We start from the raw sequence: 27409 nt of genomic DNA, 5'->3' as shown, positions 1-27409 counted from the left end.
ATGCCGTGAATTCATGTATTTGTGCACCAAAAGATATACAGAACTGATTTATAGTACTTTCAAATAGCCTGAAACTGAAATATCCCACATTTTTACCAGAAAGAGAATAAATAAAATTGTGGTATATTTATACAATAAAATCATTTTCCATGTAATAGGAAAAATAAACTACAGCTACATGCAACTACGGAAGCTAAAGAAGCCTATTATACAATACATTAATTTAATTTTTATAAAGTTGTGAAGAAGGCAAATTAATGTAGTATTAAGTTACAGAAGAGGTTACCCAAGGATCATAATGACTGACATGGGGCACCTAAGAGGCTTTGGGGGAGCTGGTTATACTGGATGTCTTGGTCTGGATGGTGGTTACATGGGTTTGTTAATTTTATAAAATTCTACTGGAATAAAACCTTAAGAGTTATATGCTTTATTGTTTGCATAGCTGACTTCCAACTACCAAAGTTGTCCCTACACAAAAAATGTAATGGAGCCATCCCAGGAACTTTGAAAAAAAATATATGACTATTAGGTTTCTATATATAAATTCACTAATAGAAAATTCCATGATAATGGAAACGTCAAACCTTTTTTTTTTTAATATATTGTTGATTGGCTTATTATGGTCTTGTATTCTGTGGGGAGTGATTCATACTGAAATTGATATGATGTTTTAAGATTATGTTTTATAAGTACTATATTTTAAAAAGCCTGTGGGGAATAATTAGTTTTGTTCCTATTTGTTTCTTTACTTGTTGGTCAGACTGCCCTGCATTCACATTTTAGCTTTACCACTTCCTGGCTTTGAGTAAATATGAACCAGATGACTAAAGTCCATATAATATACCCTTTTTTAAGACTCCTTGGATGTTCAAGAATTGATACTTCTTTACTACATACTATATTTCACTCATATAGGTGGATTTCAGACCTTACATACCCAGAGACTAGATTCATATTTGAGACATAATATTCTTCACAGTAACCCAACAAACACCAAATATATGGTATATACCAGATCATGCAATAAATGCTGGGCAGTTTACAGTATTAGTTTTCTTCTCTAATAAAGTGTGTTGTTTTGTGTGCATGAATGTATGAACGCATGTCTATGTATTAAGGCATAACTGTTATTGTAAGCTGGTACTGAATGTTCATTTAAACTGCATATTGGATACATCTATGTATCAGTCCCTCTGAAAGTGTGTCTCCTTAATTAAGATTTGAATATATAAGGGATTTAAACTCAACTGCATTGTAAAAGTAACTTCAAGAAATTCAGTTCCAATAATCTTGAATCAATCCTATTTGAAATAATTAGAAAGAAAAGAAAAACCACTGAGGATTTGGTAATAGAGGCATAATGCAATTTTGTTGGCAAAGTAAAATGAGAGATTTTTGCAAAGACTTACTTAGATTATCAAAGAGGACATGGGAGTTATAAACTCAACACAAAATTTTATTTCCTTATCTGTTACAGTTGGTAGAAAGAGGAGATGGGTGAGAAGGCTAGAAAGATGTATTTAGGACCGTACAAAGAGAAAGTCATTATTTGGGTCATAAATTGAGCAAAAGTGATACACAAATCTAAAACAAAACAAACAGAAAACCACATATGCATGTACACATGTGTACAACAACAAAAAGAAAAGAATGTAGACAACAGAAGAAAACAAATTTGTAAGCCTGCACAATTAAAAGTAGGTAATAGTTACAATCAGATACCACCTCACACTGGTTAGAGTGGCTAAAATTACCAGCTCAGGAAACAACAGATGCTGGCGAGGATATGGAGAAATGGGAACCCTCTTACACTGTTGGTGGGAATGCAAACTGGTGCAGCTGCTCTGGAAAACAGTGTGGAGGTTCCTCAAAAACTAAAGATAGAACTACCCTACAACCCAGCAATAGCACTACTAGGAATTTATCCAAAGGTTATAGGAGGGCTGATGCATAGGGACACATAGACCCCAATGTTTATAGCAGCACTTCCAACAATGGCCAAATTATGGAAAGAGCCTAAATGCCCATCAACTGATGAATGGATAAAGAAGATGTGATTTGTATGTACAATGGATTACTACTTGGCAATGAGAAGGAATGAAATCATGCTATTTGCAGCAACGTGGATGGAACTGCAAGGTATTATGCCTTGTGATATCAGTCAGTCAGAGAAGGACAGATATATGTTGTCACTCATGTGGATTTGAGAAACTTAACAGAAGACCATGGGGGAAGGGAAGGGAGAAAAATAGTTACAAACGGAGAGGGAGGGAGGCAAACCATGAGACTCGTAAACACAGAGAACAATCTGAGGGTTGAAGGTGGGTGTGGGGATGGGGGAGAGGGGAAAATGGGTGATGGGCATTGAGGAGGGCACTTGGGATGAGCCCTGGGTGTTGTATGTAAGCAATGAACCACAGGAATCTACCCCCAAAAACCAAAAGCACACTTTACACACTGTGTTAGCCAATTTGACAACAAATTATGTTAAAAAAATAAAAAACAAAAAGTAGGTAATAATTTATAGCAGATATTGAGAAAATGGACAATAGCTCATTCTCATTAGTATTTACTTTTCACTTATAAATGGACATAGATGTCTTCACTTAGAATGTGACTATCAAAGTTTTACACTTAATAAAAATATAGAATGCAAGAGCTTCAAAAGTTAGTTCTCACCTCAATGGTTTGAAAACTTTTTCCTAGGATATCATAATTTTACAAGCATAAATTACTTAGTTTTAAGGACCTCAACCCTTGATTGGAGTAAACAGATAATGAAGGTTAATGCAGATAGACAGGAAAAGGGTGGAGTGGAGTACCTGCCACATGTTTAGGCAGGACTCTGTAATTTCTAGGTTCACGTAAGATGCATCTAATAAATAAGAGGGCTACACATTTTCTGCCCCTTTGGAGAGTGTCTGAAAATGGTGTAGCCAGGTAGCCTGCTTTCTAGCAGGTGGAAAAACAGACAGGGTCAGTGATGACTTAAGCCAAAGTCACCCTTTGGAGTTATTTTCTCCAGAGAGTTTAAGCCATTTCAAAATGTCTAAGTCCACAACTCCATCAGCAGAGAGCATTTCTCTCCCTTTACCGCGAACGCTCCTATTTAGGTAATAGAAAAGTAGAACTTACAAACTTTGTTTATTTGATACTAAAGCCTCCATCTGATTTAAGTTCTATTTAATTCTAAACTATTTTGTAAATATGCCAGATTTTTAAGGAGTAAAACAGAGTGTCTACTCTTTATAGTCTGCCTTGCTGAAATGTTCACAATCGTACAATAAAAAATTATGAAAGTTCTGGTGGTCGACTCCTCCCTCGATACATTCTAGAAGGCAGAAATTTCTTGGTGTGTATTGGAGGGAGTCAAAAGACTGAACCAAGAATCAGTGCTGTTGCCCTGATAGTGAAAGGGTAACACATAAATATAATATCGTCAAGAGAATCACCTAACAAAACTATCCCCAGTAGCATTTCTCCCATGCTGGTATCCACTGGTTTATTATATCCTAAGTTGCTCCTATTTAATAACCTATTGATTGGTAGACCATCCACTAGCAATTTAGAAATTATGTCATCAATGGGCACAATAGACCTCAAAAAGTTTTATATTTAGTCACTAGGCAGCCTAAGTCTGCTCCTGAAATTATTTACCAAGACTTCCTTAAACCTTCTTATCAGTTTTGTTTTACATTTCCCAACTTGCTATATTTTTCTATCACATATTCAGTTCACATCTTCCTATTTTATAAACTTCCACTGTTCCTCTCATCCCTATTCAATTATAAATTCTCTTACTTTGCATTCCCCTGTTGACTGTAATTTACCGCTCATGGCTTCCACCTTTCTACTTGTAGAAGGCTCAAGAATTATTTATTGAGACCCACCAGTATATCTAAATTTGTCAAATCATTTTTTTCTCTCTTATAGTCTGAAAAGGAGAGGCTGTTTATTTCAATCGATGTCTGCAAAAACAGCTCATGGAAACTATTAGAAGCAAATTCCCAAGTAACTTAGACTTGGCAGGATTCCATTACCTTTGATTATAAAAGGGCAAAATTAATGGGCAATTCATGAGGCTCTGTGACAGAGAGGTGACAGGAAGTCACTACGATTCAAATGGTAGAAGTCAAGGAGTTGTTTACACTAGGTGCCATTTCACTTTTTTCTTCCATGGTACGTGAAAACAGTCTGACTTTTGTGGCCAATTCAAACAGGCTTTTCCTTCCAGACCACTTTGTCATATCTCTTGTGTTTAGAAAATTAATCTTTAATGAATGCTAATCAAGTTTCTAATTATAATATCTTTATATTTAATGTTTGTGTATCAGATGAAAGGCAAACATTTTGGGGCCAGTCACAAAGGACATGAATTATTTCCTCAGAAGCTTATCTAATTAATTTTATTGCTCTATAGTATCTTTAAAATTTGAATTGCCATCATTTCATTAATTTAGATAAAAGTGAATCTTCAGCATTTAAATATGACACTTGCAATAATTTCAATCACACATGTTCATCTAATGTAGATAGTGGAAACACATTTTGGGAATATTTTGGGGACGTGAGGCACTAGTTTTCTTATTTTATTGTGTTTCTTCCTATTTTAACAGTTTCAAGAAATAATCAGTAAATTTCTGGGACAGCCATATACTTAGAAAAACAAAATAAACCAATGGTAACTTTGCTTGCCTCTCTGCTTTATGGTAACATTTTAAAATTGTAAATTTCATCAAGAAATAGTTCAATGGCTTCACACTAATCACATGATACAGCTCATACTCATCAACATATACCAGAAGACTTCCTGATATGGCCTGAATTCTGTGTCCTGGCATCACCACCAGCTACTTCTCTGAATGCACTCAAAATTTGGGCTACTGATGTACTGGTGATGGCATGGTCTCTAGGCTTCTGGGCCTTTTCATATGTGGCTGATTCTATCTAAAATATCTGTACATCTTTGTTTACCTAGGGTACATCTACTCATTTAAAGCTAATTCAAACTTTATTTCCTTGTTTAAATCGTTCCTATGACTATAGCACAAGGTCTCTGCCTCCTGTGTTCTTCTGCAGCATTTTGTAAAGGAATATTTTGTAGAATAGATGAAGGTATAAAACCATTATAATGTATCTCCTAGATTACTGTGGTCTCCTTGATTGTAAGAGCTTTGTCTTAGTAACTGGCAAAAGAGAGGACACTATTTATTGGATAGCTAAAGAGAAGAAAATGAAAGAATAAATGAATGACTGACAAAAGGGTGTTATCGAAAATCTCAGGAGGGAGTTATGAGCTTTTTAAGCCTCTTCAAGTTTATATGTTATGTTGAAGAATAAATTCAAAGAAGCAGCTAAAAACAACTGAATTATTTTATGTTTGCTTTCTAGGACAGGAGCAGGTTTGTGATAGTATCATCCTATTTAGTCACAAATATCCTAGCTTTTGAGAAAATGGAATATAGGGGCTTATATGGTGGTCCACAAAAAGATATATTTCGGTCCTAACCCCAGGAACCTATGAATGTGCTATTTGGAAAAAGGGGATTTGGAGATGTGATGAAGTTATAGATTTTAAGATGAGATCATCCTTAATTAGCTGGGTAGGCCCTAAATATAGTAATAAGTGTTCTTATTAGAGACAGAAAAGTAGAAAACATGGCATGATAAAAAATAGCCCTGTGAACATCGAGGCAGACATTGGAGTTCTTCAACTACAGCCGAAGAATGCCATGGCTGATCTGTCTCCAGCAAGTAGCAACAACTTCCAGTATCTTGTGATAATCATTGGGCTTGATCTTTTCCACATTCCTTTACAAATGACATCCATTCTTCCTGAAAGATTCAGAGCTCTCTGCTTTATGTTTCATCTTCCTGCCCATCCCAAGACAAAATGATTCAGCCATGGCTTGCCAAGTGACACTCTGCTTTAGGAGTGGAGTGCCCTGTGTGGGTGGAGTATGGTAGAGAAGAGTAATAGCCTTCAGTCTTCTTGGTTCATTTCTCTCAGCATGAAATTTCCCCTCATGAGACTTGGCCAGGAAGATCAGGGCCCAGGATTCTCAATGACATTGTTTCAAATGTGTAAGTGTGTCCCATGAGTAGGGACTTGGTGGAAAAAGGCAGCCGCCAACCAGCAATTGCCCCAAACTTAGTGTAAGCAACAGGTATATGAGCAGGATAAGAAACACTAATGTCCTGGGTATATATCCCTTCACTAGTAGCTTGGGGGAGAAGGACCCCTGTGTTCTTGGTTGTGTTTGTCCAGAGTAGATTTCTCATCTTCCTGAACTACAAGGGTAAGAGGAGTAAGCAGGTATTGGTTCAAATGCCACAGGATTCTCTTACCAACATTTCTGTTTTCTTGAATAAGTATTTATACTTGTTGTATGCACTTAGGATGGTTAAGCATACAACTTGATTTCAGGTCAGGACATGATCCCAGGATCATGGGATCAAGCCAAACATTGGGCTCTGCACTGAGCCTGTAGCTTGGTTAAGATTCTCTCTCTTTAAATTAAAAAAATAAATATATGGGGGCACTCGGGTAGGTACCATTCATGGGTTCAAGCTTTGAGTCAGTCTCTGTGGTGAAAACTCAGAGCCTGGAGCCTACTTCAGATCCTGTGTCTCCCTCTCTTTCTGCCCCTCCCCCACTCATACTCTGTCTATCAAAAATAAAGAAAAAAATTTTAAATTAAATGTATGTTTTTTTATTTTTTTATTTTTTACCAGTTTTTATGGGCAATAGGATAGCAGTATTCCTCATGTTGGCATGCCACAAGTAAAACAGTAAAAAACAAAAAACAAAAAAACAAACAGAAACAACCTGAATTGTATGTTTAAAAGACTTTTGGGAAGAGATGTAGTTTGGTGTGAATCTTAAAGGATAACAAGGAATTCCACAGTCATAAAGAGAAGAGATTATATTATTTTGTTAGTGCTTACATAATAGGTAATGGACAGTTAACCCTAAGTCTACAGAAATTCTAAACATCCAGTAGCATATCATTTTTCAGTGCCAGGGGGTACAGTTTAGATTTTCTTTTAATAAGGTATACTGTAAACTACAAAGTCAAAAGCAAACACCTAAAAATATATTGAATTCAACTATATAATAAAACATGAATTTAGTGAATTTGGGAGAAGAGAACATCGGCTTTAGCATAATTATCCTTTGCCAAAATTCTGAGAGGAAAAAAAATCTGTGTATGCATGTTTGCCTGTTAGGTGTGTGTGTGCAGTCTAAGAGAGAAAACAGAGTATCGGTTGGTAGACTTGACCAATCAGCCATTGCCCATGAACCTGACTCAAGGTTAACATTTCCTCACTTTCCAAGAAGCAAAATCATACTAAAAGGAATCAGATAGTTTTTCCTTATACTTAAGTTTCCCAAGACTGTGCACTTATATTTCAGTCTATTCTGTATGTGCTATTTATTAAACATGTATGGATCACTCATTGTTAGGTCAAGAGAGGTAGATGACAAAAATCTAATAGAAGTCTCTTGTCATCATTTATATACACAAGAGTTGGTCTCTGATGGGGAACAGAGAAAATGAATGTTATGTAAGTAAATAACTGATCATTAGTTCATAAAGTTGGGATCCAGAGAATTACAAAATAAAATTAATCAGTTTAAGGGGTTCAACTTGGGTGCAATAGCACCTTGAACAAAAATACGGAATTTAAACTGTTCCAACTCTCAGGGAGGTTTGAAAATTATTATACAAGTCTGAGAATGTTCATGATAGATCCCTTTTGGTATGTGGTATTTGTACTCAACCTTCAAATAGTGGTCACTCATGAGATAAAGATTTAGAATAAGCCTGTAAGTATTCTTGAAGAAATGGCAGTGATTAGTTACCTTGATATACTTTGTTTTTGAAGTTCATCAGTACTATATTATGCAAAGGTTTCATGTTTGGGAGACCACAACTACATCTTCGAGTTAAGTTTTAACTGAATAATCTTGGTAAAAGCTTATTATCCTTTGAAGGGCAGTCTCCCATCAAAGTATGGGAGTATCATTGAATTTAATGTAACTCCTACTTAGATTCGATACTGTTATAATTTACTTAGGACTGAAGAGATCTACTTATGCGAAATATCTCTTATTGCATATACTAAACAGTATGCATGGTACTGATCATGCTGACAATTACAAAGCTCAAAGGCTAAAATGCCCTTGACTACGTGCCTAATAGTATCTGAGCACTTCCTGTTTTCTCTTATTTCTAACAATTCAGAAAATAAAGTGTTCAGTTTTTCAGTTTTGATTTTATCAGGAATAAAAGAAAGTTAAGTAATTTTTTCAGGATCATGTAGGTGGTACAAGGCAAAATGGGCCCCACACATTGCTGTGTAGTACAAACACTATATGCCCTTTTCTCTCTAGCAGCTGCTATCTAGCTCACGGTCCAGCTAGAAGAGAGGTGGTGTATTTCAAATACCTTACACCTTATTTATTCACCTTACATAAGTAGACAAAACATAAAATGTAAGTTCCTTGCCTTAGGGTCATGTAATGTTTTTAAAAAAAACTTCTCTTTCCATTCAAACTAGAGAGATCCATAGTTCCTCTCTCAATGAACCAATTCATTCATTAGACCTAAAATAGGAAAAGAAAAGGGATTCATCAGGTGAGACATTTAAGGCCATTGGCTTGATTTTGGGGAATGAGGTTATGTTCCATGACTGAGGCGGTGGGGATTCCACAGGATAATATTCATCCATCCACAGTTAATCAAATTAGAATATTGGAGAGTAGCCATCCTAGTTAACTCAATTCAAATCTTGTAACACTGCCAGTGGGTTTAACCAACTATAAATTTGTAACATGGCTATGATTATTGGTTGTGTGCTTTACAAGTATTTTCATAATAGAAGTATTTTCTTATTTCACACACAAAAAAGAGTGAAGGTTTTAGAGATCTGAATTTAATCAATTATCACCAAGAAGGCTTTGAAGTATCAAATCCAAGTCTGTTTCTTCATATTCAAAAGCCTTACATGTCCCCCCTCTTGCCTTACATATAAATAGTGCCATAGAAACACAAATACTTGGCCATCACCAATGCATTCTGTATAATTTACAAGAGATCAAAATATTATTACATGGTACAAACTGTATGGCATTTATTACAAGTGAAAAATCATCACATGGCCGAAGTCAACAATATATTAGACCAGATTTCTGTGCATATGTGTGTGCGTATGTAACTTTTTAAATTTAAGGACTGAGGATTAAGGATTATGTATTAAATTCTCTGCTGTTGGAATTGACCTGAAAAGATTACAAGATTATTATCTGTTTACACTGATGAAAATCTTTATGAAAATGACAATATTAAAATGACTTAGCCTTAGCTTATCCAAAAAGATCCCAAGGTCAGTTTTTAATAAAAAAAATTCATAAAAAGTAGGCTTCCCCATCTTTAATGTTATCTTGTTTACCATTGTTAAAGACATTCTCTTAACAATTGACTTGGTTCTGGCCTTTTCCTGGGTTTTTGATGTTCACCTTTAGTATATAGCCAGTCAAATATGGTAATAGCACAAAAATGGCTTGTGTTCTACCCAGGAGAAACAAAGAGATAAATCTTTGTTCCACACAGCGCTTTTTTCTTTTGTATAATGGATTTTATCATTAACATAAAGCTTTCTTCATCAAGGAAACCTCTTTTAAGTTTTTCAGACATGGTCATTGTAAAGCGAACCTCCAGCAAATGGTGTTTGAAGTAATAATTTCTCCTTTTTTTAAGCAGTCAAGCACGTGCTGTTTTTCCTTATTGAATGGTCAGATTCCATAATCACTATGTTGAAAACACCCTAATTAAGGGAAATAGAAACAGACACACATGCTTTCAAGAAGAAAGTTGAGTTGCACGGTAAAAATGAAATACCCTCAATGCTGATGTTATTTTTTCCTTCCCATAGGGAACCACAGTCAGATATCACGAGTGCCTGTTGCTATTAAAGTGCTGGATGTCAATGACAACGCCCCTGAATTCGCATCCGAATATGAGGCATTTTTATGTGAAAATGGAAAACCTGGCCAAGTAAATATCTCCATGTTGTTAATGCTGAATATGTTTGTATACAACTGTCTCATATTTAATTAACCTGCATTATAGTGAGCATCTCATCATTTATGGTTTTCAAAGTCACAGGCAGGAAACACCCAAATGGGAACAGAAAAGGAGCATTTTTCTTTCTCAGATGTTTGTTATATCTCCCTACTTATGACCACATTGGCTCCTGAAGTCGAACAACCTACTGGGCCATGAACCCAGAGCCAAACAACCATCTTAAAATATCTCAGGCTAAGATCTTAGAGAGGTGGGGACAGAATTTTAACCTTCCAATGACAGGAAGAAGGAGAAAAAGTTCATGGGGAGGGCCTTTCAGTTTCATATCAATCATAGGAATACTACTTAAGGGTGAAACCCAGCAAGACCAGTTGTAGAAAGCTAATTTTGAAATCTATAAATAGTGTAGATTTATTTAGATCAGCATAGGATGAACTATGTGTTTTAGACATGCAAGGAAAGCAACTGAATATTTTGTGGATTAATCAAAACTTTTTTTTTTAAACCTGTCTTCTGTAGCAGAGATAGGGACAATGGAGATAGACAAAAACACAGAGAGGAAGGAAAAAAAAAGGGAAGGAGGGAGGGAGGGAGGGAAGGAGGGAGGAAGAGTGAACAACACAAAGAGAAACAAAACCTGCTCTACTCTGAATGTCAAAATGGAAATAGTCTATGTAAAGTTCTAAAAAACACAAATGTAATAGATTTATTTTAACAAGGTGCCAAAGTACTGTATGTTTAAAAAATTTATCGTTTTTCAACTTCCTTATTTATTTCTGGATGGTGACATTTTAATTTAAATAAACAGCAGCTGACAGCATGACACTGGAGTTGTTAATCCAACTATTCTTGTGCCTCATGTGGGTGTTAGGAATTAAACTTACTATTTGCCGAGTAGCTTACCTGACAAGAGTTAGATATTTTTTTTTCCACCTAAAGAGAGGACTAACACTGTAGCCCTATACTTTTATTTCATTATTTCACAATGCTCCTGTACAACAGGGGACATTTTCCCCTTGACTACTCTCATGTATCTGAAGGATTAGCCTCATTTCCATCTCCCAAAAAGAGACACAAATACATGCGTGCACACACACACCAAGTACAGCTAAAATTCTAGCAATAAAACTGATTAATTTCAAACATCTACGTGTCATAAATATGGTTATCAAAATATTCATTTTTAGCAGCGATACACTTTTTTAAAAATATTCTAACATTAACTTAAATGTTTCCTAATTTCATCATGTGGAATTGCCCTTTAGCCTATCTTTTGAACATTTTCATCTGTTATCATTTGAGGGTGGAATGTGTGTGTGTGTGTGTGTGTCTGTGTATACACGGACACACACACACACATATATATACACACACACATATATATATATAGTAGTAAATATCATTTAGCTAAGTTAGGATTGAGCTGGCAAAGAAAGTTTGATCAAAATTTATGCAGGTTAGTTTCAAGGATATGTTTGTTTGGGCCAGATCGTTGCTGGGGTAATATAGCCAGTCACAGACTTCTACACCAGACATTGTTGATCACACAGAATGTATCTAATGCTTTAGAATTTAAATAAAACCCCATTTTCATGCAAAACTCACCACACAAGTTCAGAGAGTCAATGGCATTGAGATTTCAAAAATTCTACATTGGCTTCACTTGTGATACTGACCTTTGGACCTCTAGGAATCTGGAGATTTATCCTATGGATTTTGACTATTTCTAAGGTTTTAATGATTCCTCAGCAGTTTTTATCCTCAGGAAAAAAAATGCATTGTTTCATCATCTTTCCTATGCAAGATCAAAATAAAAAAAAAAGTTGATTCTTTGTTTTATGATTTTTGCATATCAAAATGAATGACTCATTCTGTGAAGAAATGCTTATGTTGTGTATCTGTCCACTGCCACTAAATTATCCTCAAGTGAACATGTTTAGGTACGTTTATTAGAGTTCATATTAACATGAAGAAATCAGATTTTTGACTGTTCAACTAAGTTTTGGACATAGGACTGGTCGATACACATGAAGTTGTTCAAACAACTCCTGAATTCCTTGAATCCTCTGTGCTAGTCACAACTCATGTAATTCATTACACCATTAGTAGGCCACTTTTAATGGCTCAAGTATCTTATTTTTATACTTAACATTTTCCAAAATTAATTGTTATCAACATAAATTTGTTATCAACATAAACACTAGTGTGTTTATGTAACTTCAACATACACATTTTCAGTCATTTCTCATAATGCTACACAACCTCTGACTTTGAAATCAGAATATTCATTATGAGGTGATAACACACTCATCAAAAACAAATGCCAACAGCTGAATGAGCACTAAATTCATAGTTCTATCAATATTTTCAACCATTAATGTCTGCTTTACAACAGCCTGAGAAAAAGGAATGTGGAGGACTCTGAAATGTCTGGTTTGTCCGGAAGGTATGGACTTAAGGCTAAAATCAAAGAGGATCTACTTCCTGGGAAATGAGGCAGCTGGGGATCATTGGGAATAATTAAGAGCAAGCCACTGCAACACTCAGTCTGTAAAAACCTCCTGGACTGAGAGAGCCTCTACAAAGAGGTTTTGAAAACATCTCACAAAATGAGAACCAGTATCAACAAAACACAGACAACTCTACTGTACTTGACCACTCTTTTCCACTAATTGGACTCCTTAAAGAATAAAAAAAAAAGACTAAATAAAAACTTTCACCAAGGAAGGAGGGACAACACTTTCTCCTCTCTGGAAGTACATCTCCAATACATGATACATTTATGCTGAACCTGTTATAGGTTCTTTGAAAGTAGAATTGGAAATCATGTCTGCTTCTAAAACCTTTTCATTATTATTAAGTGAAATATGACATTTTCTTCAATTTATTTCCTAAAGAGAGGAACCACCACCCATAACAGGAAAAGTCCATAGTCCATATTATACAAAATCATGGCGCATCCCTTTTCATTAGAATCATCTGAAATAATTGCTCCATTAGATAATTAATAACGTATTTTCTGTTGCTCATTACTTCTATTTTAGAAAAATTTCCCCAATAGTTCTAGGTAATTTATCTCAAGTCACAAGTTTTAAGATGACAAATATGTATCCTTAGTCTCCAACTCAATCATATCACGATACAATCATTTACAAATTACTTGGCTCTCAGTTTAACAGTAAGAATAAAAAAGATTCCTTCCACTGACTCCTCTCTAATGGCCAAAACAGAAATGATGGTATGGTTTAAAGAGTTCAAAATTAGAAAATATATAACTGATAGTTCATGTGTATAATAGGATGATGGTAGGTTTGGGTCAGTCAGTAAATACTTATTAAACAGACAGAAACTATGTACCAGGACTTGGTGAGGTACTGGGGATTTAGTGGCAAACAATGCCCTAAACAACAGTCTTTTTCCCTTCTAGAGTTTTCTCTCTGGCAAACACGTAATAAAATTAGAAATGATAGAATTGCAAGAACATACCTCAAATCCTCTGGGCAGAAAGGAGGCTGAAGAGCTGAAGGGAAATGAAGCTATCTTACTGAAAAGACCTCTTAATATAGGACCTGTTCCACCAGAGACAGGAAACATCTATCAAGAGCTGAAAAGGAGTCAGCTGGGGATAAACCAGGTTCTCTCTGAAGAGAATGGTAATCTGGCTGGACGGGTGGAGGAACAGGTAACAGCTGTGGAGAAACCAGTATCTTCCTTCATTATGCTTGACAACAGCACACTCAGAACCAAACATGAAAAGAGAAATAGAGAGCTTTAGTGACCAGTGTTGGCTAGAGGGCCTTCCATAACTCTGTTCTACATCCTATCCCCTTGATAGGGTCTTTCTAGGATTTTATTTCAGATGCTAACCCCTTGCTTATCATACATACGTAATTAGGATAATTTGCTCCAGATGGTTCATTGATGCAAGGACTACATTGAAAATGTTGTATTTCCAGGTATGAGTCAAGGTCTCTTATTTAGTCCCAGAGAATATTTTACTGTTTGAGGACTAGATGACAGACTGCTTCAGTTCTTTTTTCCTTCAGGGAGGAGCTTCCCTTTTTACTGTAAATAAATCTAGTGGCATATAATTAAAGCTTCATCACCCTCTATAGAAGCTGAGGCAAGCTATTTGGCATCAATTATGTCTGGGATGAAAAAAAAATGCTTTGGTTTACTTCTTCTAATCCCCTTTGTCTCTGACCAATACTGTAGCAATATGAAGTTGGCTTATCCTAGGAATGTCATAGGTCAAAAAATAAATAAATAAAAACCACAAAGAAAGGAAGAAAATAATATCCTATATTTCTAGATATGTATCTAGCTAACGCTTTGCATGTAATGAATATTCACGAAATTTTAGAATCATAGTTCTAATTCATTTCATTCAGCAGTGACAAATATTTCAATAACTAGCTTCTCAGATATTACCATGGAAACACTTGTTTTACTCACACAGTGCACAAACTAACCTCTTCGAATGAAAAATCACTTATTTATTTATTTACTGAACATTTTGTATTGCATCTACAAGATACTCTTGTAATATGACCTAGGGAAACAATGTAAAAAGGGCAAAAAAAGAATGTCCTGTCTAATGGAACTTAATGAGGAAGAGGACTTATTAAAAAAAAAGTGGAATGAATACATAATATAATTTCAATTTTGAAAACTGGATTGAAGGAAACATTGACACAACTAGGCAGAGGGGAAAAAAGAAAAAGCAGACCCTACTTTATATAGTGTTGTCAGAGAAAGTTACTTTTTAAGTGAGTATCCTTTAAGCTGAATCTGAAAAAAAAAAAATTAGAGGGGCGCCTGGGTGGCGCAGTCGGTTAAGCGTCCGACTTCAGCCAGGTCACGATCTCGCGGTCCGTGAGTTCGAGCCCCGCGTCAGGCTCTGGGCTGATGGCTCGGAGCCTGGAGCCTGTTTCCGATTCTGTGTCTCCCTCTCTCTCTGCCCCTCCCCCGTTCATGCTCTGTCTCTCTCTGTCCCAAAAATAAATAAATTAAAAAAAAAAAAAATTAGAAAGGGCTAGACATTCAAGCAGTGGAAGCAAGAGACTTCTAGCCAGCACGATAAGCTTGGGCAAAGACCCTCAAGGGAGAAAGACCTTGGTTTGTTTGAAGAATTGAAGACCTCTGTGGCTAAGTGTAAGATTAAGAAGAATGTAATAAGCAACACTGAAACTGGACAACACGCATTTTGAATAAAATGTACACACACATGCACAACACACACACACATGCATACATGCAATTAAGCAGGAAGAACATTTAATAGGCTGTAATTGCAAAAGATGTTGGTAAAAGATATTTATTAAACATAAACTATATACCAGGACTTGGTGAGGTACTTGGTGATCTGAGGTGGTAGCAGTTGAGATGCAGACAAGGAATTGTGAAAGCCGCATGCTTTCATGAATACCGTAATATAGACAGACATCCAACATACAATCAAAATCACTACTTCGGAGATTGGTGTTGGCAGCCACATTTTACTGATAAGGAGGCTGAGGCTGAAAAAGGGTGAGGGGCTTCCCCAAGGCCATGAAAAGTGGCATACATGGGTTTCAAGGTCTGTTCTTGAAGCGTCCAAAGTCCTTGCACTTTCTATGATCTTGCAGTGCTTCCCAAGGAAGCGGACTTTGAGATTCCATTGCCTGTGCAACAAACTTCTTAGAAATAAGATTGTGGTCAAGAGTGAGCATTTTTCAAAAGCGAAAAATGTCAACTCCTGTGACCCATAAGACACATTATCCAAAAAGCATTCCGCAAAATCTTAAGAAAGAAAGCTTAGGGAGAAAAGTAAAAATAATTATCTGTTGATAAACACCAGAAATGAATGTGTTTGCTACTTTATTTATTTCTTTTAAAAATTTCTGTTGGCTTTTTTCTAATAAATATAAGACAGTGAGTCAAAAATATGGCATTTTATAACACTCATGAAACAATAAATTTAGGAGATTTAATTTTAACTTCCCTGCCACCAGGCATTTTTCAGGATCTATCTGCATGCACAAGAGGGAGACAGGATTGATTTTAAAACAGATGAAATCGATAGCCTCAACAAAATGCATACAGTACTATTTTCATTTTGGGGGGTGTAGCTAGGAGATGGTAAATTAATAGAATCCGTAAAACAGTATTTGAAGAAATAATACTTAACAAAATATATTTCAAAACCATCATTAACAGAAGTATGACTTTTAGAGCTCACTTTTGACAGAGGGGAGCACATAAGTAAAAAATACAGTGGAAGGATTTGAAACCAGAATAATCTTAGTGTGAATCACAGCTCTGCCATTTACAATTTTGTGACCTTCAGTCTTAACCTCTACTAAACTCCGATATTTCAGAAATATCTAGTGCAATATCAAGTGCTTAATAAATAATTATAATTATTATTAGTATATATTTTAACTAATGTCATAGTCTAAAAAGCAAAATATAGGATTAAATCATTAGGATTGCTTTATTTTGTTGTTAGAGCTACATGACTTTGATTTGGAGCAAAACATTATAAATAGTCCCTTAACGGGTCCCTATAACAGAAGACAATCTAGTTCCCTGTATTGGAATAACTCCTCCTCTGGTAATTTCCAAGTATTTTATTTATTCAGGGTAAAGGAAAGGCTTGTACTTTATTCCTCCTCATTTAAATGTGTGGGCCAATATCATTATTTTTCAAATATACTGGGATCAACCTGCAGGACACATACAATCTCCATCTTTTTTGGAGTCATTTTTTCAGCCAACATACACATTGGCTGAACCTCTTGTGCGATCCCCAATTCCATATTCTAGCACCTCACCTATTGAGATTGATGATCCACAGAGAACATGCTGTCAGGGATTGTTTGAGAATCTTGGCCTATTTCATACAAATATATTTTGTTTTGTTTTCAATCTATAAGTTACTGAGTAAGAATTTAGGACTGAAGCAAGGTGGGCACATGTGTATGGTTCTTTCCATTTGTTCTTAGAAGCCAAGTTGATACCCTTTTGAAGAAAGTAAAATTGACACTGGATAGTAAAAGGCCTTAGGCCTAGGCTTTGTGCTAGTGGGTAATATGTGGTACCACGAGGAGCTGACATTTTGTTGGAAGGGCAGAGACATGGTAACCACCAAGCTAGATAAGACACAATGCCTCCACACAGAGGTGGAAGTCTCCCAGGCCTTTAAGATTCAGTAGGAATTTTGGAGGACAGCATTTCTCAAAGAGTGCCTGAGAAAAACTTGTAGGGCATAGCACATCACCTATATGGTGTGGCGTTTGTGGTGTATGTGTGTGTGGTTTACTTAATAAGGTCATGGAGCACTGACACTGAATTAAACCAAGTTCAACAACATTCCTTTCTTCTTCTTTTGTTTAACTCTAAGATTCCCTTACATTTATAAATACATATGAATCATGAGAAGGCTATATGGTCTTTGCCATTTAGCAAACATAGCTGATTATAAAATCTTTCAAATTTCCTTCAGAGAAAACTATACAACTAGTGGTAAAGGGAACCCAGTCAGGAAACAAACCTGCTCCAGGAGGATAAATAATGCCACAGAGGTTCAGCTTAGGAAGTGACGCTTGCAATGCCAAGGAGGCATCAGGAAGTATTCCTGTGGAGTAGTATCATGGAAGATGGAGAGAAGAGATTGAAAAGGGACCTGAGACTTCTCAGCTATGTTAGAAACTTTGGGGTTTACCCTGCTAATGAGGTTTTCAAAGCAGAGAAAGTGATGGAATATTTTGTTAGTATTAATTCAGAGGTGCACAAAATACACATGAAATATGCAGAGTCTAGGAAAAAAGGTATGAGACACTGGAAACTCCAAACTTTGTATAAACATACTATTCAGAAGTCCTTGCTTTGAATCATTTTATTTCAACTTGGTTTCAGGAAGGGAAAGGGGAGTGAAGGAAACAGAAATGGAGGAAAATATCGAAAGTTTCGCAAATGGGTTTATAAAGGTACAGCCCCCAAATGTTGACCCAGAGAACTGACGCCTTCACTTAGTGTTTAAAAGAGACCTAGAAAATCAAATCTATATCCTCCTGTTGTATTTTCCATAGGTCAGACTTCCAAGGTATATGTTCTGAACAGTAACCTAATGGTTTTTAAAGACAAAGATACACACACACACACACACACACACACACACACACACACTGGCATGGCAAAACACTCTAGATAGGAGAAGTCTTGGTAGACATTGGATTACCATGCAAATTATAAAACAAATATCCAGTAACTATCCATTAAATATCTATGAACAGTGCTTATATTTGAACCTTATTATATACAGTTTTGAAATTATGGAGGATAATTGGGTCATTGTGTGGATTTTAATATAATTTCCCAAATTCCAATATTTCCTCTTTTTTCAATTTATCATCATTGTTATAACTTGATTTATCTTGTGTGCATAATTTTTATTTCCAAGGACCCGTCTTTTAGGGGCTGGTTTTTAAGCTATTTTGTTTTCTTTCAGTTATAAAAAACATTGATACTCTCATAAAAGCTATGGACTTTCCCCTCCTTTATGTGCATATATAAGTAATTTCATTCAACTTTACTTTCAAGTTGAGAAGATTGAAGCATGTGATGCTTATTCATGGTTCATCCTTTCTTTTCCCAAGTTTAAAACTCATGCTCTAATAAACAGAAGTTAGTATTTCAGGAAAGCTAATAGGCAGAGGAATGAATAGAAAACCAAAAATGATGCTGTGCTTTCCGCAGCACCTTTGATTTCGTCCCATTCAACTCACTTTCCATCACCTTCCAATTCACACCACCACAGAAAGACTTGCCAAGAAAAAAGAAAATTAAGTTTTGCCTGACAAAGTGACAGTGTGCTGTGATGGTAGATAGTATCTTGGCTATCAATGTTGAGTGTTCCTGGAACATAGATGTATATTCCAGAAGCTTTTGAAAGCATTCCAAAAGATGCAAGAGAATGCAATCCTCTCTCATCTTGTCCACACTTACAAGGAACTATGATTTCTAAGTCTTCATTTTGTTGTGTGATGTGTCAGAATAAAAGGGGACCTTTATCTCAGTAAAGCAAAGTACCTGAGCAATGAGAACAAGAATGGATGAGTGCATCCTATGCACTCTCCAAAATATCGAAGGCGTAAGCCCCAACTTAACTGAAATACATGTGCAAAATGTATGAATGTCAACAAGATTTTGAGGCAGCCTGATGTATTGGGGCAGGAAGACACAAGTGGTTTGTTATCAGATATATCTGGGATCAAATATTACATATCACATCTTTGATGTACTAGGGTTCCAGTACATTTCTTCATACATACTTCTCAAGGTTATGTGAGAATTAGTGATGAGGCTAAAATATGCAGACATGACCCGTTCATTCATTCATTTTTTCATTTAGGCAATATGTATTAAATAGTTATCATGTGGTGTTCTTACAACAGTGAAGGGGATAAAAATCCAACTCATTGTATATAATCATGCTTGGTACCTAAGAACAAATCAATGAATAATATCTATAGAATCTTATATTGCATTTCTAATAGATCCCTTGACAGTTTTATGGTTGCAAACAGACCAGATCATCCAAAATGTATCTGTTGGATGCTTGCTTTTCAAAAATTAATAATGACAGTGATACCTCACTGTCATTCAATATTTTTGAAGTAAGGTAAAATAGTCTTACGTAAAGTTTAATCAACTCTGCTAATAAAAACAATATAAGTTGGGTTAAGTGTTGATAAACAACAAATTGTTTTTTAATAAAACAGAAATATGATATGGCCCCATAATTCTCAAAAATTTTTTTTTTAGTTTCATTTCTTAGAAAGGTTATTTCATTTCAAATTAGTAATCTCAAGAAATAGAACAAAGTCTGCTCCCATAGAATTCCAAGTATGGCCTTGAAATTCATCTCCTTATCCCAACATTCCAGATATACTTTGTTTTTCTAATAAATCTGTCTATCTATTTATCTATCCATCTCCTATATATAGATATTACCTATCTACCTATATACATCTATATAGATATATAAAATTTCAGCTTCCTTTAAAATTAATCCACAATAAGTCATCAAACATTAGATTTTTTTCAATTGCATCTTTACTGGTAGAAAGGAAAAATATTTAAACCGAATGTTATATATGTACTCCTAAAAATCTGTGACCTCTCCAGAAATTTTCAATTATCTAAAAGGTAATTGACATCATAGTAGCACACTGGGGGAACGTGTGTGGTTTTCATTCTCCAGCTAGTCAGTGTGCCTATAAAATCTGCTTATGTGGAGTTGCACTGCCTTGAATAAATCTGTTCTTTTCTTTCTATTGTTTAAAGCTGAGTGTATTCAGATGTTATTACATCAGTGAAAATTTCAGCCTTTTAGATAGGGGTATCTTAACGCATTTTAATAGTATAAAGTCCTTCAAGTGATTTACTGGGTGTCTACTTTTAGAGAAAATGTCTAGACCATAGCTATCTACATTAAGATAAAATGAAGTGTCAAAAATGGTTTAAACCAAATTCTTAAGGGTAGTCAGTTCATGGGATATTTGGAAGTTGATTTAAAGATTCACCATTTCTGGGGCACCTGGGTGGCTCAGTCCACTGAGCATCTGACTTTTGGTTTCAGCTAAGGTCATGATTCCAGGTCATAGGATTGAGACCCTGTCTGGCTCTGCCTGAGCATGGGGCCTGCTTAAGATTCTCTCTCTCTCTCTCTCTCTCTCTCTCTGCCCCTCTCCCCTGCTTTGTGCTTTCTCTCTCACTCTCAAATGAAATTTAAAAATAAAAAATATAAAGATTCACCATTTCATCACTATTTCCCCAACATATCAAGCACTGAGCTTGATGTTAGCTTAATAATACAAACTCCCCTAGGGGCGCCTGGATGGCTTGATCGGTTAAGCATCCCACTTCGGCTCAGGTCATGATCTAATGGTCCGTGAGTTCAAGCCCCACGTCGGGCTCTGTTCTGACAGCTCAGAGCCTGGAGCCTGTCTCGGATTCTGTGTCTCCCTCTCTGTCTGCCCCTCCCCTGTTCATGCTCTGTCTCTGTCTCAAAAATAAATAAACGTTAAAAAAATAAAAAAAAAATAATACAAACTCCCCTAATGAGTAATAATAAGAGAATTGTAAACACCAATCTTCTCCCTTGGCTGAAAACAGTCCATCTCAGACTTAAGCATGCATCAGAATCACCTGGAAGACTGTTTAAAATGCCTCACCCCAAGCCTTTCTGGTTCAGTAGGCTCAAGAAATTGTATGTCTAGTTTCTGGCTTAAATACATCGTGGAAAAAAACATATTCATTGCAGGTATAATGTTTAGACCAAACTTCTGAGATACGGCATGACAGGTAATTATATTCCTTTACTTCAGGTAAGCTAAATTATTGCATCTTTTATTTTGGTCGTGGCGGCTTAACTAATGAAATAACTCATGTAGATCTACTTGCCAGCATGTATGAGTCTTTTTCATGCAGATTACTTAGAAATATTAGGAAGGGTATTATTACAGGAGCTCTATCCACTAACTACACTACAGAATGCATTTAGTCGTGAATGATTTTCACCACAGGATATCAAAAAGTCTTTTCATTTGCTCTTCTTCATTTATGCTCACACACGTTAAAAGTTAGTTTTTCAACTGGTGCACCTGGACATAGGAATACTTTTGAAACAAAATTGGGTAAATGGAGAAGGGAATACTACCTATGCTCACGGATAACTTTCACCCTCACTGTTCTTTATAACTGCTTAGAAGAAGGTTCTTGTCAAATTCTTCCCTTAAATATGTGTACATGTAGGCTAGTCATAAAAGACTTACTTGTGTTCCCCAGATTTTCCCCTTGGATTTCCATTCTTTCATTTTTTATAAAACTGGAGGCTCAGGGCATCTCTCTGCACTTAAATGTCAGGGAAAACATGCTAGGTGTCCAAATAGAGTGAATATAATTATATTCCCATCTAATCTGATGAGGTTAGGGAACTGTTGTGGTAACATCAAAGCCATTACATTTATCATGGGGCTATGTCATGAATAAATGGTACTGACCCTAATAAAAAAAATGATAATGACAATAAGGATGATGACTGACATTCACTGAACAGTTACTAGGAACCAGATACTATATTAAGAGATTCACATGAATTTATATCAATTGCCAAAACAGCCCTATGAGAAAGGCACTTTTTATTTGTCATTTTAGAATACATGGAAACTGAGTTTCAGAAAGACTAAAGTAACTCCCTCAGTGTCACAATGACGAGAAGGTAAAACTATGGCTTCTATCAAGGCTGCTCAATTTCAGAGTCCATCACTTTGATGACTACCTCACTGTCTTAATCCTGAGTTATATTTTGTGCTATTTTTTTGTTATCTTATTACTCAAACTAAGTACACTGATAAGACATTTTACAAGATCCTTAACAAAAGTAAAACCCCTACCAGGTAAGAATATGTCCCATTTTTAAAATGGAGAAATGAAAGCTGAGAGGGGTTATTTCCTTTATGTCTTAACCTTAACGTACTGTTCATCATATAGTATGCACAAAAGTCATAGATGCTCACAGTTGTGGTTCTCACACTCATTTAGGCGATAAGTCACTAGGCAAGGATATCCTTTTCTCAGAAAGAAATGATCCACTTTTTCATCTATAATGAAATTGGTAAAGTTGAATGGGACCTAAATTCAAACAGACCTAATATATTAGGCATCATCATTATATTCTCTAAATTTCACAAACCTTACAGCATTTCCCTGTTAATTCTTCTTATGGTAAATCTGATGTCGCCTTGACTGTCATGCTTTACAGGCATTTTTTTTTTTTTGTAGAAATTATGTCGTAGTTATTTACAATGGTAGTGTAAGCTATCATTTTTACTACATTAACTACTGCCCGGTGTTTCATATTGAAGTGATTAATATCACAGAATCATTAATATGAATTATTAAGCTGATTCTCTGACATCCTAAGAAACAACTTAGCACTAAGTTAATGCAGCTTTGCAAATGAAATAAGCACATTCAACCGGCACCAATTCCAAGTGTGTGTATCTATCCAAACAGCTCTGCACAGTGGTAATTCTCCTAATCCCTATAATTTATTCATCTCAGGATACACTCCAAAGCATTGTTTGCATGTGTTATCCACTAGCTTTAAAAACAGTATTCATTATTGGGAGGGAACAGATGCGACTCTTCAGAAAGGTTTGTTGCAGTGATGTTTGTGCCGAGGAACATTCTATTTGGCAAACATATGTAACCTGATAAGCAAAATAAAAGAGGAGTTTTGAGGATTCAAGATTTAAGTTCTTTACTTCCACGATCCTCCCAAGAGCCATACTACAATCACTGTAACAATTCCAAATCTCATTCTAGATGCCCGTGTATATTCAAATTGGAAAGAAACCTGTAATTACCCAGTGGAATTTTCAAATACCCTTAAATTTGCTACTTTGAGCCACAGACACCAAATGGACACAAATGAACATTAATGTTCATCAATTTATCAAAGCTGAGGTTTTAAAGTGATAAATGTTTCTCCTTGTTCTTGGCACAAACCATCCACAGCAACTCAGAAAAGTGAAAAAAAACCGTTGGACCAAATATCAGTCAACTAAAGAGATGTCACTCAGCTTTTAAAGGCAGTATAAGCCCTCTGATGTCATCAAAAATGCTGATGTCGAGTTTTATGTTACAGGTCATTCAAACAGTGAGTGCCATGGACAAAGATGATCCCAAAAATGGACATTATTTCTTATACAGTCTTCTTCCAGAAATGGTCAACAATCCGAATTTTACCATCAAGAAAAATGAAGGTAAATCTATTAGCCTTATGAAACAGGGTGGAACATAAATTGGAAAATAGGATGTGATTTCATAATTTGAAAATATCAATAAAATAATTTTTGCTCACCCATGAGCAATTGAAACTTAGCTTATCAGCCTAATGGCTTGGTAATTACATCACTCCTCCTTCCAATATTGAAACAATAGATAAGAAAGCTGTTAATGTGAAAGTTAATTTTATCCCAGGGAATACCTCAATCACCTTACTTTGAAGAATGAACAGTAAGATTTAACCCCTGGGAAAGTTCCAGGAATTTTGAGATACTGAGATATCTGTTAGAGAAGGAACTGGCTTATACTTCACAGTTGCTAAGTTTTAATTGAATGTTTACCAAGTCTTTAGGGAAAGCCTATCCTAATTTTGCCTGGTTTGTGGGTACACATTAGAGGTATTTGTTTAAGCCTGTACCAACTTTGATAATAGCAATTGGATCAGGAAATCCTTCTTGAAGGACACTCCTTATCAGTATTATTGTGGAGGTAATATAAACTGATTTTATTGTTAAGTCTTTCACTCAGGAGAACAGTTAATCCATTTCATTATTTCTTGAGAACTAAGTTTGGGTTACTGTTTTCCCTAACTATTATCTATTACATACGAAGGTTATAGATCTATTTTTTTAAGTCCATCTCATCTGTACATTTTTGTTTCCTAATCTGCTGTATATGTAACAAGCATTTTTTGCTGTTGATTTTGGCTCAGGTATATTTAAAACTTAGTTTTGGCTGTTTTGGAATGATTAGCAAAATAAATGTATTGTCTTAAGCTGTTTTCTGTAGGCATTTGTTTGGATTTCTGAATGGTCTCTATAAAAACTATACTCAGAAGAGTCAAATTTAGTTCATGACATTTGGGTAATTTGCTATGTTGTGTTTCAAGGAGGGAGTGAATTTTGACAACATTTCTTTCATGAAATAAAACATTTTATGGCTCTTGTTAAGTATATTATGGCCCTACCTTTTAACATGATGCTCCTTACTTAGTTCTTTGGGGATGCTTTGATAAATGTAAGTGCAACACCAAAAATGAAATGGAGAAGTCCTTATACAGATATTCCTCGTTTAGCTGGCCTTCACTATTATAAACACGAAGGAGATGAAATCCTGTTCTTTCTCCTTAGTAATGGAGTACTCCTTTGTTAACCTTCCCTAATTAGGAACTGTAATCCATGTACATTGTCTTTGTTTTTCAGTTATCAAGATTTCTTTTTTATGAAAGTCACATGAATATGGCTAAGATGAAAGCCAAACAGAAATCCCAAGCTGAGCTAAAAGTCTGTGTATACGTGTGGTCCATGCTCACTTTGATTGTGAGCTAATAGGTATCAGTCATTATTTTTGCATATGAAATGCCCTCCATTTAAAAATTCTCTGTGAAGAAATATTTTCCCATCCCAAAGGTTTTGAGCTTTTTGGCATATTCTGGGCATGCAATTTCAAGATATGCCTGTCATATAAGTACAGCCCGTCAAAGGCACCACATAAACATATTGCAAAGGAATGAGAGGCTGTTTGGGGTGCCAAGGAAAGTGCAGTTTCGTACTGTATTTGTTTGTACCCTAAATCTTTTAAAGAGGAGATTTTGGTCTGACAGTGAATGAATTTCATGTGTTTTCTCTGAATTTTGGAAGCAGTAAGAAGTCAAATTTGCACAATTAAGTAACCTCTTTCACCCTATCATACATTTCAATAAGCCCTTTAACAGAATATTTTAAAAGCATGGATATTATATGTCTTACTTTGAAACTAGAACATGGAAGCTACACTTTTTATTTATGTCACAGAATTGTGTGTGTGTGAAAAAACTGAAAAAAGTTTTACAAAGATTCCAGGTGTTATGAATATTTTGTGCAAAGACCACTCTGCCATAATTGTTCCATTTAAATTGTGCGTTTATTTTGCCAAAAGTGACCATATAATTTATTTTTCCAATTGGGGCATTTTTTAAAGTGAAAGGGGTTGCTATTTATATTTGTTCCTGAAAAAACAACAACAACAACAAAAAAAAACATAAACCAGGATTGTATTGTGGAAATCAGAATATATGTTCACTGTGATTTTGGATTTAGGATCCAAATATTCAATTTCTCCGTAGATGAAATCATGAGCTCACTAGTTTTTCGAATAGATATGTATAATTTATATTCTATCTTCCTTTTCCTAGATCAGAAATTCACAAGTTTTGCTACATAGACCACTACCTTATTGGCATCTGGATAGTTACTATAAAAATAGGGTTGGGGGAGATGGTCCCTTCTTCACATGTAGAAACAATCAAAGTAATGGAAAAAAAGTTGTCAGATTTAAAATTATGGAAATAAATAAGTAAATAGATAAATCAGTATTTTGTTAGCCTATTACCCATTCCCTGTTAATGATAAGACAATACAAGCACAATTGAAAAATCCAAATACTAGACATTATTTATTTTAAAACTATGGTATATTTTATGTTTTAAGATGGAGAAAATCAAATGGTATAATCATATTTAGGATTGTTTTTTTTCTTCATAAAATGGACTTTAAAATGGTCATTAACTGATGTTTCTCCCCTGAGAGTGTCATGATTTATGAGTCCCAGCCCAACAGATGAAGGTTAATATTTTGAGAGATCTAGTATACCCAAATTTATAATTGATGGCCAGATGATTTCCTTATTTAATTAGATATTTATGAGTGATGGTTTTAGTATTTCACATTTTCTAAGGAAATTGTAGCCACGTCTTTCAACTTGAAGTTAATGTGACCTTTCCCCTCCCTTGTATAGATTGGTCCTTCTGTAATTTTCAGCTGACTAATTCATAATCAAAGACAAAAAAAGATCAAAATTAGCTGTCTCCTATCTCCTACACAGTTGGGTGATTCCACAAATAATTCTCTTTCTGAATATATGAGATTCATATTTCATCCAGATTAGGAAAACAACTTTAAATACCCATAAAGGTGAAAGCAAATGTCAAAAATATGATGAGTCACATCATATATGTATCACATATATACACCGATCATAGCACCTCACATTGTCTAAATAATATGGCCCAGACATTGGTTTCTCCATCTTCCAGTTGGGTGAATTTAGAAACAAATTGAGTTTTTTGCTGACGCATTGCAGTATTGGCCTCCATTCTAACCATGAAAATGGAAGATACTCAACAATTCAATATAACAAGACATGGAAGATAAATGGACCTTTCACAGATACAGAAATATCTTGGTTGCAGAAAATTTCAGGTCTGCCAGGATCATGGTCTTCTCCAGCCTGCACACTGTAGTTAAAAGATTTGATTGGAATTGCCAGAAAGCAGTCTGGAAAAATGGGAGTCTTCATGTTTTGTACTGAAATATTTGAATCATGTGTATACAGAAATGAGGAAAACCACAAACAGGACAGTATAAAATGGAAAGAAGCAGACAATAAACTTGGCCTTAATTACACTTTGGTTAGGCTTCAGAAAAGACAGCAGGGGAACC

General features: G+C 35.4%; 1 protein-coding gene across 5 annotated transcripts in view; it reads left to right on the top strand.

Annotated features, from left to right (window-relative positions):
* The window catches only part of CDH8 (cadherin 8), a 361133-nt gene that overhangs the window by 282868 nt on the left and 50856 nt on the right, over positions 1–27409 (top strand). For 4 of the 5 annotated variants that reach the window (XM_058706101.1, XM_058706098.1, XM_058706099.1 and 1 more), the window contains 3 exons: positions 9943–10064; positions 13522–13776; positions 23791–23908. In XM_058706101.1, the coding sequence (XP_058562084.1) occupies positions 9943–10064; positions 13522–13776; positions 23791–23908 (495 nt within the window). The remainder of the gene's footprint in view (positions 1–9942; positions 10065–13521; positions 13777–23790; positions 23909–27409) is intronic. The other variant, XM_058706102.1, reaches the window with a different exon arrangement.

The sequence above is a fragment of the Neofelis nebulosa genome, chromosome 17 (genome assembly GCF_028018385.1).
Source record: "Neofelis nebulosa isolate mNeoNeb1 chromosome 17, mNeoNeb1.pri, whole genome shotgun sequence".
Taxonomy (NCBI): domain Eukaryota; kingdom Metazoa; phylum Chordata; class Mammalia; order Carnivora; family Felidae; genus Neofelis; species Neofelis nebulosa.
The sequence above is the reverse complement of the archived record's forward strand: the minus strand, read 5'-3'. Positions and strand labels throughout refer to the sequence as shown.